Genomic DNA, 20565 nt, shown 5'->3' with positions numbered 1-20565 from the left:
TGCGCACAGTGCAACAATATAATGAACTGTGAATATTTCTGCCACCCACAATTTTACGTGCTCCCCCACCCATGTTATCTACATGATTAAATGTCAATGTGGGACGCATTATATAGGAAAAACCTCTCATTCTCTCAAACAGAGAATTAGTGAACGTAAAAGTTGAATTGTACATTATAATGACCTAAAACATGACATTTCTACCTTTAGGTTTTGTGGCATAGAGAAAGTCAAGATATCAGACAGGTGATATAAATAATACTCTGAGGAAAAGAGAATGTTTTGGGATTTTCATCCTCCAGACATTATTCCCCAGAAGTGTTAATGATACAATGTCCATGCATGTTATGTTTTAAATGTGAACGAGAACTAACGCCTTGTCGTTCATCACTTCAGCCTACTCCTGCACTGTACCCAATGATTTATCAAAACCTACTTGATAGGTCGATGTCCTCGTTGTGGTTTTACAGACATTTTATGTACACACTTTATTTGAATATTTATGTAATGCACATTGTTATATTTGGGAGGAACAAATGTTTATTTTTCCTTGACTCCAACCCCATTCGATGCACAGAACAGATCAAATCAAATGTTATTGATCACATACACATGGTTAGCAGATGTTATTGGTCACATACACATGGTTAGCAGATGTTATTGGTCACATACACATGGTTAGCAGATGTTATTGGTCACATACACATGGTTAGCAGATGTTATTGTGAATGTAGCGAAATGCTTGTGCTTCTAATTCCGACAGTGCAGCAATATCTAACAAGTCATCTAACAATTCCACAACAACTACCTAATACACACAAATCTAAGTAAAGGAATGGAATAAGAATATGTAAATATATGGATGAGCAATGACCGAGTAGCATAGGCTAAGATGCAATAGATATAGAATATAGTAAATACATATGAGATGAGTAATGCAAGATATGTAAGCATTATTAAAGTGGCATTATTAAAGTGACTAGTGATCAATTTATTCAAGTGGCCAATGATTTCAAGTCTGTATGTAGGCAGCAGCCTCTTTGTGCTAGTGATGGCTGTTTAACAGTGATGGCCTTGAGATAAAAGCTGTTTTTCAGTCTCTCGGTCCCAGCTTTGATGCACCTGTACTGACCCCGCCATCTGGATGGTAGCAGGGTAACAGGCAGTGGCTCGGGTGGTTGTTGTTCCTTGATGATCTTTTTGGCCTTCCTGTGACATCGGGTGCTAGATGTGGGTGGAACAATGTTTACATAAGGGTGCAAATTAAAAACACTCACAAAGCTCCACATCCTGCTTCTTCACTTGTGGGATTGTCTGAGGGGGGGTGGGGGGTTGCTGAGGAGTGTTTCTGTCTGTAATAAACACCTTTTCTGGGGAAAACCACATTCTGATTTGCTGGGCCTGGCTCCCAAGTGGGTGGACCTATGCCCTCCAAGGCCCACCAATGGCTGCATCCCTGCCCATTCATGTGAAATCCATGGATCCATGGACTAATTTATTTCGTTAAATTGACTTATTTCCTTATATGAACTGTAACTCAGTAAAATCGTTGAAATTGTTGCATTTATATTTTTGTTCAGTATAAATAAATCAATAAAAGACAGAGGTAAGAGTTGAGAAATGAGGGAGGGAAGGAGAGATGTTTTTTCCAGGTGCTTTAACCATGTGGTTTTAATGTTTGGTCCTCTAAGGCAGGCACTCAGAGAAAGACCAGCTGTGGTGGGAAAAGAGCAGAAAACACACCAGGAACTTTTTTATCTTCTAAAAATGATGTATTAATACAATATGGTATAGTACACCCCATAGTACAGTATGACTGGCAGAAACCAGAGGAGGCAAAAGTAGAGAAAACACTAAACAATGATCCCATATTTGTACGTGACTGAGTAAGGAGTACATAATCACATTAAAACCTTACTAAAATCATGGTCAGCAAAAAATGGAATAAAATAAAACATACAAATGGCAGAAAATGCAGTTTATCCCATCTCCAAGAACTCTATGATGCCGTCCCAGGTGCCTTCACTCTGACAACTCCGTCCCAGGGGCCTTCACTCCGACAACTCCGTAACAGCGCGGCGACAACAGCGGATCAAAGAGCTGCACCAGAGTGGAGAACGCCACGTCTTCCTGTAACAGACATCAACGACAAGAAGAACAAAAACAGTTAGAAAACAACGTCAAAGACCCCCCCCCCCCCCCCAAAACACACCACCGCAGAGTTTGTCTTTGAACCACGCCGCGAGGGGCCTCAGATGAGAACTGCTCTCTCCCCTGTAAAATATCTTTATAATGTTTCCCTCGAGTAGTCACATCTGTGCAAATATTGTGTTAGGTGGACTCTGACAGGCTGGAAGCAGCATGTTTGAACACTGTCTTTATGTTTGAACACAGTCTGGCTTGATACCTTACAGATACTGACCAATTATGGCTCCATGTGTTTGGTAGGCCTGCACTGAGAGCTATGCTTTTGTACAAAGCTAAATCAACAGTCTGCACTGACCACCACATGCACGCACGCTCACACACAGTATATGTCATTTTGAGTGTGGACACTTTTGGTTGAACTTGGGAAAAAAATCTGCATTCTAATCAATTTCTGTTACATATTCCTGTTAGGGAACACTTTTGTACAAGGCATCAACCTTAGATAGCTCATTACGATCACTCAAATCACAGATTACCGTCATTAGTTTTGGCCCGGGGTACAACGGTGTGAAGTTACACCCCTGGTCTGTAATAAGGGGGACACCTCAAACTCTCCACAGCGCGAACTCAACCCTAATGGCGTCCTCTCTGATTTCTCCCGACTTAAGTGATCTGTCGTCGGAGAAATTTAACGAGTCGCAATACTCCTTTAATGTTTGGGACAAGCAAATCATCAAGACCTATGGATAAACATACAGCAGTTATAGGAGCTGAGTTTAGGGGCCTTAAAGGACACGTCCGTTGAGTACACACCGCTATGACTTCAATAGGAAGGACTCCATATGAAATATGAATCGGGAGTTTCTTCATATAGCCGTGTAATGTGTGTGATAACTTTGAGAACTCATCACAAATTGGCACAAGGATCACTCAGCATTACATTTGAAGAGTGTCGACGTGGAGCGTTTTAAAGTAGTTTTTTTTAAAAGCATGTTCTCAGAGCAGGAAATGGAAAATAGAAATTCTAAACGGCTGAACCTAACAGGAAGGTGGGACTACGTGTCTGGAACATCGGACGTAAGCAGAAGCCATCGCGTAACAGTCATAATCACTACATTATTCCCCTACCCAAGTCATTCAGAAAATAGCTCAACCCTTCTAAGGGCCACACCACTGTATCACTTTAAAGAGATGGACCGAAGACAACTAATAGTCTACATAACCACGTCATCCAAAATCCCTTCTGAGAAAACATGAATGGAACAGCTAAACAGGTACAGTATTTGGCTGGTCTCAAATCTGTTTCTGCTGTATAGCCAACTTCTATGGTCAATGTTGCATATACAGCACAAACAGATCTGGGACCAGGCTTGAACGGTATAGCCATTGTCTCTGTAGCAGCGAAAGCCACTAAAACCACACTCCAAGAATCCTTCTGCGTTTTGTCCTATCACATTGTGAATCAATGAACACACCCTATAGCAATTAGCCAGACAATGTGCGTTCCAGGCCCAGACCTCCTCTGTTTGTAGCTGGGAGGGAGAAACAATAGTTCCCTCCATTGGTCTGGCGGCTGAGGTCATGTTCTCACCCACTACTTAGCTCTGGGGAACCAGACACTGGTAATGATGGGACAATGAGGAAAAGAGATGTTTGGTGTCGAGCAGCGGCCGTTTGAAGTCATAGGGACCGGACCACTATATCTGGCCTGCGTGTGTCTGTGTGTGTTCGTGTGTGTCTGTGTGTGTTCGTGTGTGTCTGTGTGTGTCTGTGTGTGTCTGACCACAGGTTGGAGGGATTGACAGAGAATGAACAAGGATGAAGTGATGCCTCTCCTTTTTTAGTAACATTGATTGGTGTGCTGTAGTTGGGGTGCATCTCAATAGTGGACCCCATCCCTTGTCTCCTCTCCTTTATCTGCACGGACCTGTAGGAACTGGACAGGTGAAAGCAAATCCCCAATAGACATCCACCATTTTAGTCTCACCGATCCCTATTCAGATCAGTGCATATGAAGGAGACAAGGAGAGGCAGCCACATTAGACTACTGAGATGCATCCCAAGTCTGTTGTGTGCCATTGTGGTTGAGGCTGGTCCTGTACCTGTTCTTTCAGGAAGCAGAGGCGGTCCAGGAGAATCAGACCCTCGATGCAGGGAGCCAAAGTCACCTTCAGCTGGGTAAACACAGGTAGCAGGTCAGTAAACACTAGTTTTAAGTGTACTTCTGTTAAGTGTACATCAACACTATGGGATCCAACGGAATACAACTAGGTACCTTATCAAAGCAGAGCAAGGGCATGGCTGTTGTAACATCACTGAAATAGAACACCTCTGATTTCAAAACTAGGTTTCATTAGCAGCCTGAGGACAGTAAAAATATCACTTAATTGACAGATTATTTACACAGAGTAGAGTTTACACAAGTCATTGAGGGAGTTGTGTAAACGTGAACCGCTCTAAAACAGAAAGTGCTGGACAAAGAGAATCAATGCTCCTATAGCCATAGAAGTCCTGTGTGAGCCATTCATTCAGAGTGATGATACTTCCTCTAGGTAGTAGTGCTATAGTATCCCAGTTGGGACCTACCATGTTAAAGGCCTCCATCTCAACCATCCTGGGTCGGTATGTGTCGTGGTAACCCTGTATGACACCGTCAGACAGCTGGTCGAGAGGGAAGGAGGGAGAGAGGGCGAGAGGCAGAGAAGAGGTAGTGAAAGAGAGATGGAGGAGGGAGAGATGGGAGAGAGAGGGAGGGAGGGCGAGAGGCAGAGAAGAGGTAGTGAAAGAGAGATGGAGGAGGGAGAGATGGGAGAGAGAGGGAGGGAGGGCGAGAGGCAGAGAAGAGGTAGTGAAAGAGAGATGGAGGAGGGAGAGATGGGAGAGAGAGGGAGGGAGGGATAAAGAGAAGAATGTGGGAAGTGTTAGAGACAGAGCAGAGTCATGTGTGGAGGTGATAGGTGAGTAACATGAGAGTGGTAACACACAACCCATTGAACACTTTTAATCCCAGGCTTTACGAGCAACAAACCTCTCATTTATAGAACGACTCGAGGGAGCCAGTTCAGACATGCCTTACCCATGATCACACAGTACTCTAGGTGCACATTACACAACTTGTCCATTTCTAAACAGCCCTTTAGATTCCATATGTCAGTTTCAAAGATGGTGTAGAGCAACCAAAGACGTTCAACTGTACAGGGACTTCAGGTACCGTTACAGATGATCGTTACTGTCAGTTCAATTGTACAGAGCTATGCTAAAAGCCTGTCCTCTCGCCGGGATTTCACATCTTACGCCAAGAATACGCTGTTGTTGTTTTTTTACACCAAATCCATTACGGGTTGCTTTCCTGGTGTCCAAAGCAGCAGTGTGGGATTCCCCCTGAGGATGTGTTGCTCTGAAGAACATTCCCAAGTCTGTTCCCAAAACGTCCTAATATTTTGATATCTCCCATCACTGACCTTTGACTCGTCCAGCTCCAGCCTCCGGAGGGCTCTCCAGACGTAGTCCACGAATGAGGTGGCCTTGGAGTAGACGTTCCCCACACGCTTCTCGCTGCCAACGACACACACGTGAAGACAGCTCTTTCAACCCCCAAATCACCATCGCTGAAATCAGCCTACCAGTGTATATTAAGTCATAGGCATCCGATTCTCCTCTTCCCTCTCTTATTTTTCCTCCCTTGCTACACTACGCTACAACACCCTGGCAACCAAAGTGAAACGGTCATCACACATGCAACAGTAGAGAGGTGGTCAGGTCCATTCATGAGGTATGGGATCCTGACTTCACTCAGTGAGGGGTGTGTCAGTGAGAGGTGTGAGGTTGCCATCATGTGTGTGGTTGTCATTGTGTGTGTTTGTGTGTGTGTGTGTAATACAGAGGGTACCTCCCCTGTCTCTATGGGGCTGAGAAGACCAACTGTCTTCACCAGGATCAATCATTCCTCTTCACTTGTTCTACTTTACCCAGCAGCAGTCAACAACCCATTCAGGAAGTCTGATGGATCTTACATTGTGTGCTGCTCCTTACAATGTTCAAAATTACTATTGACCACAGCTTCAGCTAGAGGGGTAGAGAATACCCTTGTTGTATCTTCACATCAGAAGTCTGTGTTTTTTGTATCCTAGCTGAATGAATTTGAGTAAGTGGAGATTCTTACAAAGTGGCCACAAACCATAAAATGAGGGCCAGTAAAAACCCACTAGAGCAAAAGCTAACAGGTTTTGTCAACGGTACTGCAGACTCCCCAAGACAGGGGCACCTGGACTCTCTCAGTAGTCTCCGTAACCAGGGAGACCAAACCTACCTTTTAAAGGAGCTGTAGTGATCCTTTAGAATCACATGGATTAGGGAGACTAAACCTACCTTTTAAAGGAGCTGTAGTGATCCTTTAGAATCACATGGATTAGGGAGACCAAACCTACCTTTTAAAGGAGCTGTAGTGATCCTTTAGAATCACATGGATTAGGGAGACCAAACCTACCTTTTAAAGGAGCTGTAGTGATCCTTTAGAATCACATGGATTAGGGAGACCAAACCTACCTTTTAAAGGAGCTGTAGTGATCCTTTAGAATCACATGGATTAGGGAGACCAAACCTACCTTTTAAAGGAGCTGTAGTGATCCTTTAGAATCACATGGATTAGGGAGACCAAACCTACCTTTTAAAGGAGCTGTAGTGATCCTTTAGAATCACATGGATTAGGGAGACCAAACCTACCTTTTAAAGGAGCTGTAGTGATCCTTTAGAATCACATGGATTAGGGAGACCAAACCTACCTTTTAAAGGAGCTGTAGTGATCCTTTAGAATCACATGGATTAGGGAGACCAAACCTACCTTTTAAAGGAGCTGTAGTGATCCTTTATAATCACATGGATTAGGGAGACTAAACCTACCTTTTAAAGGAGCTGTAGTGATCCTTTAGAATCACATGGATTAGGGAGACTAAACCTACCTTTTAAAGGAGCTGTAGTGATCCTTTAGAATCACATGGATTAGGGAGACTAAACCTACCTTTTAAAGGAGCTGTAGTGATCCTTTAGAATCACATGGATTAGGGAGACCAAACCTACCTTTTAAAGGAGCTGTAGTGATCCTTTAGAATCACATGGATTAGGGAGACCAAACCTACCTTTTAAAGGAGCTGTAGTGATCCTTTAGAATCACATGGATTAGGGAGACCAAACCTACCTTTTAAAGGAGCTGTAGTGATCCTTTAGAATCACATGGATTAGGGAGACCAAACCTACCTTTTAAAGGAGCTGTAGTGATCCTTTAGAATCACATGGATTAGGGAGACCAAACCTACCTTTTAAAGGAGCTGTAGTGATCCTTTAGAATCACATGGATTAGGGAGACCAAACCTACCTTTTAAAGGAGCTGTAGTGATCCTTTAGAATCACATGGATTAGGGAGACCAAACCTACCTTTTAAAGGAGCTGTAGTGATCCTTTAGAATCACATGGATTAGGGAGACCAAACCTACCTTTTAAAGGAGCTGTAGTGATCCTTTAGAATCACATGGATTAGGGAGACCAAACCTACCTTTTAAAGGAGCTGTAGTGATCCTTTAGAATCACATGGATTAGGGAGACCAAACCTACCTTTTAAAGGAGCTGTAGTGATCCTTTAGAATCACATGGATTAGGGAGACTAAACCTACCTTTTAAAGGAGCTGTAGTGATCCTTTAGAATCACATGGATTAGGGAGACCAAACCTACCTTTTAAAGGAGCTGTAGTGATCCTTTAGAATCACATGGATTAGGGAGACCAAACCTACCTTTTAAAGGAGCTGTAGTGATCCTTTAGAATCACATGGATTAGGGAGACTAAACCTACCTTTTAAAGGAGCTGTAGTGATCCTTTAGAATCACATGGATTAGGGAGACCAAACCTACCTTTTAAAGGAGCTGTAGTGATCCTTTAGAATCACATGGATTAGGGAGACCAAACCTACCTTTTAAAGGAGCTGTAGTGATCCTTTAGAATCACATGGATTAGGGAGACCAAACCTACCTTTTAAAGGAGCTGTAGTGATCCTTTAGAATCACATGGATTAGGGAGACTAAACCTACCTTTTAAAGGAGCTGTAGTGATCCTTTAGAATCACATGGATTAGGGAGACCAAACCTACCTTTTAAAGGAGCTGTAGTGATCCTTTAGAATCACATGGATTAGGGAGACCAAACCTACCTTTTAAAGGAGCTGTAGTGATCCTTTAGAATCACATGGATTAGGGAGACTAAACCTACCTTTTAAAGGAGCTGTAGTGATCCTTTAGAATCACATGGATTAGGGAGACCAAACCTACCTTTTAAAGGAGCTGTAGTGATCCTTTAGAATCACATGGATTAGGGAGACTAAACCTACCTTTTAAAGGAGCTGTAGTGATCCTTTAGAATCACATGGATTAGGGAGACCAAACCTACCTTTTAAAGGAGCTGTAGTGATCCTTTAGAATCACATGGAGGACGGCCCTATAGAAGAGTGACTCCATCTGAATCTGTGGGAGACACAAAATAAACAAAGATCCCATGTTGTCTTCACTTACAAAAAAACTATTTTCTTGAGATATTCATTCACTCTCTGCCAGTGATTAGGGTGCGTATTAAAACCCATTGGAGGAAACGTTTTTATGACAATGCCCAATGCTTATACCAAACTCAACATATGATCTGAGTGCAATCAGACTGGTTGTTGGACGCGAGCTGCCGTTTAAGCATGCAATCCCATCCCTTAGTGATTACATTAATATTCAGAACAATGATTTATGAATGGTCCGGGCAGTATCGTGTAACGGGTTTGACCCCGCATGCTAGCGTCCCAAGCGGCACCCTATCCCTATATAGTGCACTACTTTTGACCAGAGCCCTATGGGATGCCCTATGGGCCCTTGTCAAAAGTAGTGCACTATATAGGGAATAGGGTGCCACTTGGGATGCAGACTAAGGTCGGCGGCTCAAATATCTATCGTATTGTAAGTCTCAATCAGGCCTTATTGTATGTGAAAGACCCTGGAGATGTATGGAACAGTGTTCTCTAAGGCATCCGTATCCATTTGCTCTGGAAGGCGTCATATAAAAACAGGATCTGTAGCGTTTGGGAAACGCACGTGGCCAGATGCTGGATGCAATCATTCAATTGATCAGCTTTGATTATCTTTGATGAGCACAAATTTGTAGCAACCAAAAAAACTCATTGAAGTGTGATTGCATGATGTCATTCTCACACAGACAACTCATTGAAGTGTGATTTCATGATGTCATTCTCACACAGACAACTCATTGAAGTGTGATTTCATGATGTCATTCTCACACAGACAACTCATTGAAGTGTGATTTCATGATGTCATTCTCACACAGACAACTCATTGAAGTGTGATTTCATGATGTCATTCTCACACAGACAACTCATTGAAGTGTAGTTTGGCCAAATGTGTCCAACGTATAGATATACATGTATATAGTACTTACCCCTTGGCCCTTGGCAACTCTCTCCAAAGCCTGAACAAGAGAAAATAAAGTGAAATGTTATTAAGTATTCAGTATTTATTTGGACCCCATGAATGGACTCTCCCTGGGGTCACAACAGAGTTAAAATAGTTACATTGCTCTTACAACATGTGGTACTCAAAAGGTAGAAGATATCAATTAGTTAGTCTCACTACAATAACAGACTGAGGACCAACTGTACAGCATTGAACAGTTGTGGGCACTAAAAAGTCAATACTGTGGCACAACCTAACCGTATAGTGCCCTCAACTATACTGTCTAGTTGAAAGACGGTGCATTAAAGCGTTGCTGACAGAAATATTATACTGAACAAAAATATAAAATGCAACAATTTCAAAGACTTTACTGAGTTACAGTTCATATAAGGAAATCAATTCAAATAAATTAATTAGGCCCTAATCTATGGATTTCACATGACTGGGAATAAAGATATGCATCTGTTGGTCACAGATACCTTCAAAACAAAGTAGGGCGTGGCTCAGAAAACCGGTCAGTATCTGGTGTGACCACCATTTGCCTCATACAGCGCGACACATCTCCTTTGCATAGAGTTGATCAGGCTGTTAATTGTGGCCTGTGGAATGTTGTCCCACTCCTCTTCAATGGATGTGCGAAGTTGCTGGATATTGGCGGGAACTGGAACACGCTGTCGTTCACATCAATCCAGAGCATCCCAAACATGCTCAATGGGTAACATGTCTGGTGAGTATTCAGGCCATGGAAGAACGGGACATTTTCAGCTTCCAGGAATTGTGTACAGATCCTTGCGACATGGGACCACGCATTATCATGCTGAAACATGAGGTGATGGTGGCGGATGAATGGTACACCAATGTGCCTCAGGATCTCATCACGATATCTCTGTGAATTCAAATTGCCATTGATAAAATGAAATTGTGTTTGTTGCCCATAGCTTATGCCTGCCCATACCATAATCTCACCGCCACCATGGGGCACTCTGTTCACAACGTTGACATCAGCAAATCGCTCGCCCACGCAACACCATACACGTGGTCTGCGGTTGTGAGGCCGGTTGGACGTACTGTCAAATTCTCTAGAACGACGTTGGAGGCGGATTATGGTAGAGAAATTAACATTAAATTCTCTGGCAACAGCTCTGGTGGACATTCCTGCAGTCAGCATGCCAATTGCATGCTCCCTCAACTTGAGACGTCAGTGGCATTGTGTTGTGTGACAAAACTGCAGATATTAGAGTGGCCTTTTATTGTCGTCAGCACAAGGTGCACCTGTGTAAGAATCATGCTGTTTAATAAGCTTCTTGATATGCCACACCTGTCAGGTTGATGGATTATTTTAGCAAAGGAGAAATGGTCACTAACAGGGATGTAAACAAAAGTATGTACAAAATCAGAGATTTTTTTATTTCAGCTGATGAAACATGGGACCAATACATTATATGTTGCCTTTATATTTCTGTTCAGTGGTGTATATATATATATATATATATATATATATAGCAAATGACAGTTGGCTAAATATTTGTCACCTAAGGTGAGTCAAGCTCACCAGACACGCCGACATCCTGGCATTTCTGCCACAGAACCAGGACTGCTCCCTCACGTAGCCACTCAGGGGGAAACCACACACGCTGCTGCTTGGACACTCTGAAACAAACAAACACACACACTTTAACACCAGCTGTGTCAGAACTGCACCGTGTATTTAACACCATAGGAAAGTGTGACTATGGTAGATGACAGGCCACCAACAAAAGTCCAAAGGGAGAGAGGGAGAGAGAATGAAGTGAAACATTAATGCTATTCAGAGACTTCCCAAACTAGCTTTGAAGTTTCAAACTCGAAAAGCCCGAGAGCGCGGGCGTCGCTAACCCCTTAGCCACCTTGCTCTTTGACTCCACTCCTGTTGAACACATGGTAGTGGTATTAGCAGAGGCAGTCCTGGTCAGAGTCAATTGGAGCAGACAGGCTTTGCTAGAGTTTGAAGGCTAGCTTACAGTGTATGTTGTGGAGTGTTTACATTTCGCTAGCACGCTAGCCTTATCTCAGCCACACTGAACTGACCACGTCTCGAGGGCCAAGCACTGTTCGCCCCCTTCCCTGGCACATACACACACACACAAGTGTTTCTAATATTGTAGCGTGCGACGAGGCATCTGTTAGTTCCCAACAGTCAGGAAGAAGGAGACCCAGTGGCTCTAGGGCTCTGCGGCACGCTTACTTCACAACCTTAAGGACTGGTCCCGGGCCAGTTTACGTTGTTAAGGGAAGCTGACCTCACATCAGATGATGGGTCTCACACTCGGCTAAATCCACCAGACTGAATGACTATGACGAATGGTGCAGTCCAGTGGCTATCGTTCCATATGACACAATTGAATGGATGTTTCCTATACGACTTAGCTAAGGATCTCCACACTCTTATAGTCTTGAGCTCTTTTAGTGGTTTGGGTTCCCATCTTTTAGGGTGAGGTAGTACAATGCAGGGTTTGGCCCGCATCCCAGAATTCTTTGCAAGGCCGGGACAGCGAGAGAGAGATAGAGGAAGAAGGAGCGAGAAGCATGCAAGGACGTCTGGCACAACTCAAGTGTTTTCAATCAAAATGCTGTGATGTCATTATTGGCGAACCCAACAGAGTGGTGAGTAACAGGTCAGGGGTCGCAGTGTTAAGAGAGAAAGTGTGATAGGAAGCAGCTCACCACGCCACGGTGCCGAATCACTGTTAAAAGCACGCAGGGGTTGTCATCACACACAGAGAGGATTCCAGGTTTCATACCTCATAAAGGAGGGATAGGGGAGCAGCTGGACCTAACATTCTGACCAATCACATCTGTCTGAAGCTAAATGTATATCTAGCTATGACAGGGAGAAAAGAACCACATGATATTGAGTCTTCTAGGTTAAAAGAATTGCGGAATGTAGACTTAAGCAATAAGGCCCGAGGGGGTGTGGTATATGGCCAATATACCACGGCTACGGGCTGTTCCCCCGCACGACGCAATGCAGAGTGCTTGGACACAGCCATTATCCGCGGTATATTGGCCATATACCACAAACCCCTGAGGTGCCTTATTGCTATTATAAACTGGTTAACAACGTAATTAGAGCAGTAAAAATAAATGTTTTGTCATACCCGTGGTATATGGTCTGATATACCACAGCTTTCAGCCAATCAGCATTCAGTGTTTGAACCACCCGGTTTATAAGAGAAAATATTTCACTGTTGATTTCAGGGAAACAAATGTATTGTAAATTGGAGGGGAAAAAAGCAAGGGGACAGGATATAGACACTACTATGGACTATTTACTGTTGACCTTTCAGCTGCAGGTCCATGTATCAGACAAGTCTCCTTGCCTTTGTGTTTTCTATACTATAGCCCTATGGGTCTTTATATTCTGTGTAGAGTAGATAGTGTTTTCTATACTATAGCCCTATGGGTCTTTATATTCTGTGTAGAGTAGATAGTGTTTTCTATACTATAGCCCTATGGGTCTTTATATTCTGTGTAGAGTAGATAGTGTTTTCTATACTATAGCCCTATGGGTCTTTATATTCTGTAGAGTAGATAGTGTTTTCTATACTATAGCCCTATGGGTCTTTATATTCTGTGTAGAGTAGATAGTGTTTTCTATACTATAGCCCTATGGGTCTTTATATTCTGTGTAGAGTAGATAGTGTTTTCTATACTATAGCCCTATGGGTCTTTATATTCTGTGTAGAGTAGATAGTGTTTTCTATACTATAGCCCTATGGGTCTTTATATTCTGTGTAGAGTAGATAGTGTTTTCTATACTATAGCCCTATGGGTCTTTATATTCTGTGTAGAGTAGATAGTGTTTTCTATACTATAGCCCTATGGGTCTTTATATTCTGTGTAGAGTAGATAGTGTTTTCTATACTATAGCCCTATGGGTCTTTATATTCTGTGTAGAGTAGATCTTTCTTAGTGTATTGTACATTTAGAATGATGACTTAATGAAGTTTTTTCGGGAATGATTAAGTGTGATTGGAATACAAATACTACAGCGCTCTCATATGAAGTCAGAATACATGCTGGATAAATCATATCCAATTCAACACCTGAACATTAGCGGGTCAAAAATATCACATTTGCAATCCTCTAAACTGTTATCCTGAGACGATAAATCCATTCAATGATTCTAACAGTCTCTTCTTAGCTAACCGAATCTAGAGAGCGCTAGTTGGCTGTGTGCCCAACTCATCAACCCACATCAGTGTTTATGCTACTTCATATTTGGCGTGTGAGAGAATTATGCTTCCCTTGGGCTGGTGAGAGTGACAATGTAGACAGTGCAGGGTGACAGAATTATGATTAGCATAAAAACTGGGGGACGTCGGTGGACAGGTTGCAGGTCTCCTAGTGGGTGAGAGGAGGCATAAAAACTGGGGGACGTCGGTGGACAGGTTGCAGGTCTCCTAGTGGGGGAGAGGAGGCATAAAAACTGGGGGACGTCGGTGGACAGGTTGCAGGTCTCCTAGTGGGGGAGAGGAGGCATAAAAACTGGGGGACGTCGGTGGACAGGTTGCAGGTCTCCTAGTGGGGGAGAGGAGGCATAAAAACTGGGGGACGTCGGTGGACAGGTTGCAGGTCTCCTAGTGGGGGAGAGGAGGCATAAAAACTGGGGGACGTCTGTGGACAGGTTGCAGGTCTCCTAGTGGGGGAGAGGAGGCATAAAAACTGGGGGACGTCTGTGGACAGGTTGCAGGTCTCCTAGTGGGGGAGAGGAGGCATAAAAACTGGGGGACGTCTGTGGACAGGTTGCAGGTCTCCTAGTGGGGGAGAGGAGGCATAAAAACTGGGGGACGTCTGTGGACAGGTTGCAGGTCTCCTAGTGGGGGAGAGGAGGCATAAAAACTGGGGGACGTCGGTGGACAGGTTGCAGGTCTCCTAGTGGGGGAGAGGAGGCATAAAAACTGGGGGACGTCGGTGGACAGGTTGCAGGTCTCCTAGTGGGGGAGAGGAGGCATAAAAACTGGGGGACGTCGGTGGACAGGTTGCAGGTCTCCTAGTGGGGGAGAGGAGGCATAAAAACTGGGGGACGTCGGTGGACAGGTTGCAGGTCTCCTAGTGGGGGAGAGGAGGCATAAAAACTGGGGGACGTCGGTGGACAGGTTGCAGGTCTCCTAGTGGGGGAGAGGAGGCATAAAAACTGGGGGACGTCGGTGGACAGGTTGCAGGTCTCCTAGTGGGGGAGAGGAGGCAGTTGCAGTCTGTAGTCCTACGTAAGAGTTTGGCTCTGGTTGAGATTTCCACAATGGAAACCATATGTTCTCTAAGGGGTGGAGGAGGGTGGGTCTGTGTGCTGGTGACTGTACCTTCCTGCCTGCATACTGTATGTATGTATGAATGTATGCATGCATGTATACATGTGTACCTAATGAATGAATGAAATCGAAGCCTTTCCCTTGGGGAATACACAAAAGCCTCTCTGTACACCAGGTTGGTAATTAGATGGTAAGTCCACTGCCTCCTTTCCCTGTCCCTCTGACTGATCTGAATGGACTTGATAGGTGAGTGACACTGTCATTCTAACCAACAGTATCTAGTCCATTCCCACTGGAGGAACTTTGTGAAGGATCTATGCTCCTCAAAGAGCAAAAGGGTTTAAGTCAAGTCATGAAGTCCAGGGGTTCCCAAACTATTTTGCTTCGTGACCCACCAATTGAGGTGTCATTTGAGTTGCGACTCACAATGAGGGTTGAGTAGCGGAAAAACATACACTGACCAAAGAATAAGTAAAACATATTAATAATAACCTATTCTTCAAAACACACACACACTCTCACACACACTCACTGTGTCCCAACCTTTACTTTCCCCCTGGCCATGTAATTACCTTGTCTGGTGGGATCAAACTCCTCAGAGAGAAGGTGGTAGCAGCAGCCAACGCTGCAGACAGAGAGGAGCTCCCGTTTGGCCACAAACATGCGCAGGGTGCTGGGCGCCAGGTCTCCACACGTGTGCAGACCAACCATGACCGCATCCTGGGTTTGGAAAACAGGGAGAGCGGCCTCAGCACTGAAACAGGCCTACATTAGCAATGTGATGCAGAGCTGGCATCAGTGATCATACAATTATATTATAGGCACACTGACACAAGCACACACTTGAAAGAAAATGTCTACTTGAATGTGTATGTACTATGGTGTGAATATGAATCTTAGGGACTTTAGCTATCTAAATTAATTAATTGCCACACAACCGCAGTTGGTGACATTTGCATTCAAAAGAGCATGGTTTTGCCGTTGTCGTTGTCTTATTGGTCGACAGTGAGTGTCACCTACCTCTAACTCCCCAATAATCTCTTTGAGCTCCGTCTCCGCGGTAACGTAGGAGGTCAGAGGTGAGTACAGCATGCCGCTGCCCATGCCACCACTGTTAACCCAGCTCCTAGCCTTCCTCTCCAGGTTCTCCCTCTTCCTCCTCTCCCTCTCCTCCAGGCTCAACTCACTGGGGGGACCCCGGGGGGAGGTGGGCTCCACCATGCCCACACACAGGGCACTGAGAAAAGGATCCTCTGGAGCTGAGGCTGGGTCACTTTGGTCCAACTCTGGAAGGGAATTGTCCTCTAACAAAATGGCGGAGGTAAGTGATGTCATTGCATCTTCCTCATTCCGATCTGTTAACCCTGTTGTGTTGGTCTGTGCCTCCCCGTCTCTCCTCCCCTCCTCCTTCTCTGCATCCCCACTCATCTTAACCATATCCTCTCTCTCTCTCTCACCCGGTGCAATATCCTCCAAGTCCTCCTGGCCTGAAGGGGGCATCACTGTCAGAGTTCTATTGGCTTTGCTGTGCCTCTGGTAGGCCCGGGAGTACTTCTTGAGCTTCCTGTTCCTCTCCTGGGCGCCGTGCGTGTTGCTGCTGGACGAGTCAATGCCGTACACCTGGAGGCCGTACCGCAGCGACAGGAAGGAGCACAGGTAACCTTTCCCCGAGCCCACGTCAATCACCTGGGAGACAAAGATTTATTGTGATGGGTCAGAAAATAATGTAGTCCAGTCGATGTTGTTCAAGCTTGTCTTGGGTGCACTACTCATAGGGTGTTCAGGCTTTCGTTCTAGCCCACCACTGTTTAATTAATCAACTAATCATCAAGCCCTTGATAAGTTGGGTCGGGTGTGTAAGGCTGGAACAAAAGCATGCATACACCTTGTAGGTACTCAGGAGCAGGATTGAAGAACACTGTTGTGGTCAGGGCCAGGGCACACGGTAGCAAAACATTAACGTTTTAAACAGAAGAGAGTTTCTTATCCCACAATATCAGATAGTACCTGGATCTGTTTCAGAGTGTTTTCTTCTGTTTTGTGCCTGCTAAAATGAGACCCGGTTGTGTCTCACCTGTTTGACCCGGCAGCGCTGGGCTAGGCTGGCCACCACCTCTGACATGGCCTGCACCTCGTGGGACTTCTTGGAGTTCATAAACTCATCACTCTCCACCACAGCAGCTGGAACTGCCAATGGACACACATGTGCAATGTCCGTGAATCCTTGCATGGATGGCAAAACTGTACACTATCTGTGCATTGCTATTGAGAGACCTGTGACCAAACATAGTGTCAGTGACCATAGAAATACTATAAATAGATAGTAATTATATTTCTATATCAGTGACACTAATGACAGTATGTTGCAATGACAGAACCAAGGCCTTGGACTTGTGGCTCAGTTGGTAGAGCATGGTGTTTGCAACGCCAGCATGGTGTGTGCAACGCCAGGGTTGTGGGTTTGAATCCCACGGGGGGCCAGTACAAAAACAAAAAAACAAAAATAAAAATTAAATGTATGCATTCACTACTGTAAGTCGCTCTGGATAAGAGTGTCTGCTAAATGACTAAAATGTAAAACAAACAGTTCCCCTATAGGTTAGGATAATGTCCATTCTTTTGTACCTTCCTCCAGGGGTTGAGCGTTGTCAGTGTGTCTGAGGGATTGCAGTAGCTCTGTGCGGCCCACACAGACCCCGAGGCCAGGCAGGGAGTGGGCATAGGCAGCCTCCAAGAGCTCAGCCACATCCACCAGGCGCTTACTATCATCACAGAAACCAAAGGTGATCTTCTTGGCTTTTCGAGAGTAAAAAAAAAGAAACATAACAGTTGTCCTTTGTTTATTTTATTCTATATTTTGACTTTGATAACTATTACAACCGTGTAATAACAATTACATATGAAACATTTCATATTTGTCAATGAACCATCGACAAAATAACACTTACTGTACCATTGCCATGATTTAAGTAATGTTCTGGCGCCCTCTTGTGGTCACCATTCAAAGTGATCTCTGTCAAGACCTCCACGGGTGGCACAGCCATGAACTGGTCCCATACATCGCAAGTGTAGAAATCCACAGTGTGGGCATTGGCGATGCTCAGTGAAACAGAGAGGAAGAGTTTAACAGCATCTATTTTTTTCTGAATCGCTTCCAGAGAATTCATGGAAGATGCCATTGAATAAAAACTGTAACCTAGACGTGTTTACAGCAGGTCCTAGAATGACTTCCTCTTTACAGGATAATCAGGCATAACTAGCTGCAACTGAACGACGACGATTTTCTTAGCACGTATGTGGCAGCCATGTTGGTTGTACCGAAATACATTGAGTTCTACGGACGCTATCCTTACTTACGCACCAACACAAATGACGTCCCTCGTGGTCGATTGCTCATGGATGGATTTGTCATGACTTTCTGAGACCACCACATACGTCATAACAATGCGACGAAAAGCACATGCGAAGCAAACACTTGAAACTTAAGATTTTTGGTTAAAATTGAGTGAAATGGCACCACCAGCAGAGCAAAAAATGAAGACCAAGGGCACATTTGACGGAAAACGTGCCAATAGAAACCAACCCTACAATCGACCAGGGGGCAAGAAGAAGTGGGTCTCTGAGCACAAAGTATTCGACGGCAGTATTGGAGAAGGTAGCTAAACTCGCTTGTTAGTGCTAGCTAGCCGTAGTCTGAGTTCCAGTCACTTTAGCTAGCTAACTTGCCACTGGAATGTAATAGTTAGCTGAGCAGAGACGGCAACCAGGCTAAGCTAAAGTGTGTTTAAAATTGCAGTTAATGTGTATTGTATCAAATGAAATCATTCAATATGTTAGAGTGCCAGGATAACTAGACCTTCCAACTGTAGAAGTGGGGAATCTATAAAGGTCCTGATTAATCTATGAAGCCCCCCATTGGTCAATTAGCTAATAAACTTACTTGGCTACATGGGTGGCTAAATGTTTATGTGTATGTTAACAAACAGTGTTTTTGCAGATATACATTAATGCTTGAGCCATAAATATCTCTCTTGCCTCAGGTCAGGGCTTTGCCTTCAAAAGGAAGGAGAAAGTGAAACATGAATACAACAAACTGCTACGGAAGGAGAGGAGGAAGAACACAGAGTTCAAAACCCAATATACAGAACAGTACCCCGAACATCTGAGGCATCTCTACGAGGCTGAGGCCGAGAAACTGAGGAATGAGGTTAAGACGAACAGAATCAACAGAACCAAAGCTAGGATGGCTGGTGGTGGTGGTGGTCCAGTAGAGGAGGAAGCAGCTCCCATGGACCCAGCTACATCCACAGACCCTGCAGCTGATGCTGGCATCTCCTCTGACAAGACTGACTCTGCCTCACAGCCCACTCCAGCAGTAGCAGCCTCAAAGAATGACAGGTAGTCACTTAAATAATGTTAACAATCTGCTTTACTCATTTCATATGTAAATACTGTATTCTGTTCTGCTGTATTTTAGTCAACGCCACTGACATTGCTTGTCTTAATATTGATATATTTCTTAGTTCCATTATTTCGCTTTTAGATTTGTGTATTGTTGTGAATTGTTAGATACTACCGTCCTGTTGGAGCTAGGAACACAAGCATTTCACTACACCCGCAATAACATCTGCTTAATATGTGTATGTGACAATACAATTTGCTAAAATGGTTTGGAGTAAAGCAGTTTGTGAAAAAAAATGAAATGCATTACCCACTTGCAGTGTACTGTGTAAAATGTAATTTATGTCAATGAAGTGTGGCAATGCTTTTTGCGAAATGTCGTTGCAGTCAAGGCCAACCACTTGAAGGAGTTACAATGCGTGATGCTAAATGTTAATGTGTTGTTGTTTTCCAGTCTACCCATGAGTAACCGGAGTAAAAAGAAAATGCTGAGGAAGACTTCCTATCAGAAAACAAAAGAGGAGTTTGAAAGTGTTAAAGAAAAGCAGAAGAATAAGAAAGAGGTATAGTGTTTCACGTTCTCAATTTAAAGTCCTCAGAAAAGTACTATCGTAGGTCAAAAGCGTTGGACCGTTCTCAACGAGTGGTATTTTTTCCTCCATATAGGAGTTTTTGAAGAACAAGGAGCAGAAAGAAGAAGCTATCAAGAAGTACAAACAGAAGAAAATGGAGACATTTCAGATACTGAGCAAAAAGACGAAGAAGGGGCAGCCCAACCTGAACCTACAGATGGAATACCTGCTCCAGAAGATTCAAGGGACCGGGCCGGGAAAATAAACAGTTGGAACTCTTACTGTGATGGTTTTATATCATAGATGAGTCTTGTTCTTCTTTTGTGAACTGCCATTGTGAATAGATTGTATCATAATAGATTTTCAGACTTTTTAGCAGTTTATTTACATTTTGAACCACAAGGTGGCATTTGAGATGAGCTGTTCTTGTAAAATATTTAAACATTCCTTTCAAATAGCAACCATTTCTATTAAATGTTAATAAAAGGTTGTAACCGAAGTCTGGTGTATTGTTCTATATATGAGTGCACCAAGAACTAAAGCTAGTGTTGATCCAAGTAGACTGCAGAATTGAGAGTTACAAATGTAGTGTTTTATTTGTAGCGGGACAAAAAAGAGACCATGTCCTGGACACTCCCTTTGGACGGCACGGTGTACTTCCT

At 43.9% G+C, this 20565-nt stretch overlaps 2 protein-coding genes across 4 annotated transcripts; one reads left to right on the top strand and one right to left on the bottom strand.

Annotated features, from left to right (window-relative positions):
* Positions 1-473: 473 nt before the first annotated feature.
* On the bottom strand, positions 474-18366 carry LOC106576549 (putative methyltransferase-like protein 25). Of its 3 annotated transcripts, none has more exons than XR_006760170.2 (13): positions 17884-18366; positions 17556-17726; positions 17005-17117; positions 15951-16616; positions 15503-15650; positions 11192-11289; positions 9626-9655; positions 8582-8655; positions 5610-5703; positions 4735-4809; positions 4251-4322; positions 1961-2130; positions 474-1714 (listed from the first exon to the last, which is right to left on the bottom strand). XR_006760170.2 is itself a non-coding variant. In XM_045700036.2 (12 exons), exons 1-12 carry the CDS (start codon positions 18107-18109, stop codon positions 2023-2025), a joined length of 1875 nt encoding a protein of 624 aa, XP_045555992.1. In that variant the 5' UTR covers positions 18110-18366; the 3' UTR covers positions 474-2022. The 3 variants fall into 3 exon arrangements, 1 of the variants encoding a protein (XP_045555992.1); XR_006760169.2 differs by having other exon boundaries at positions 474-1224; XM_045700036.2 differs by having other exon boundaries at positions 474-2130.
* On the top strand, positions 18351-20402 carry LOC106576550 (thyroid transcription factor 1-associated protein 26 homolog). Its single transcript, XM_014153774.3, has 4 exons — positions 18351-18585; positions 18971-19328; positions 19786-19894; positions 19998-20402. Exons 1-4 carry the CDS (start codon positions 18441-18443, stop codon positions 20166-20168), a joined length of 783 nt encoding a protein of 260 aa, XP_014009249.2. The 5' UTR covers positions 18351-18440; the 3' UTR covers positions 20169-20402.
* Positions 20403-20565: the final 163 nt, after the last annotated feature.

This window comes from Salmo salar, chromosome 17 (genome assembly GCF_965601325.2).
Source record: "Salmo salar chromosome 17, fSalSal1, whole genome shotgun sequence".
In the NCBI taxonomy this organism is placed as follows: domain Eukaryota; kingdom Metazoa; phylum Chordata; class Actinopteri; order Salmoniformes; family Salmonidae; genus Salmo; species Salmo salar.
The sequence above is the reverse complement of the archived record's forward strand: the minus strand, read 5'-3'. Positions and strand labels throughout refer to the sequence as shown.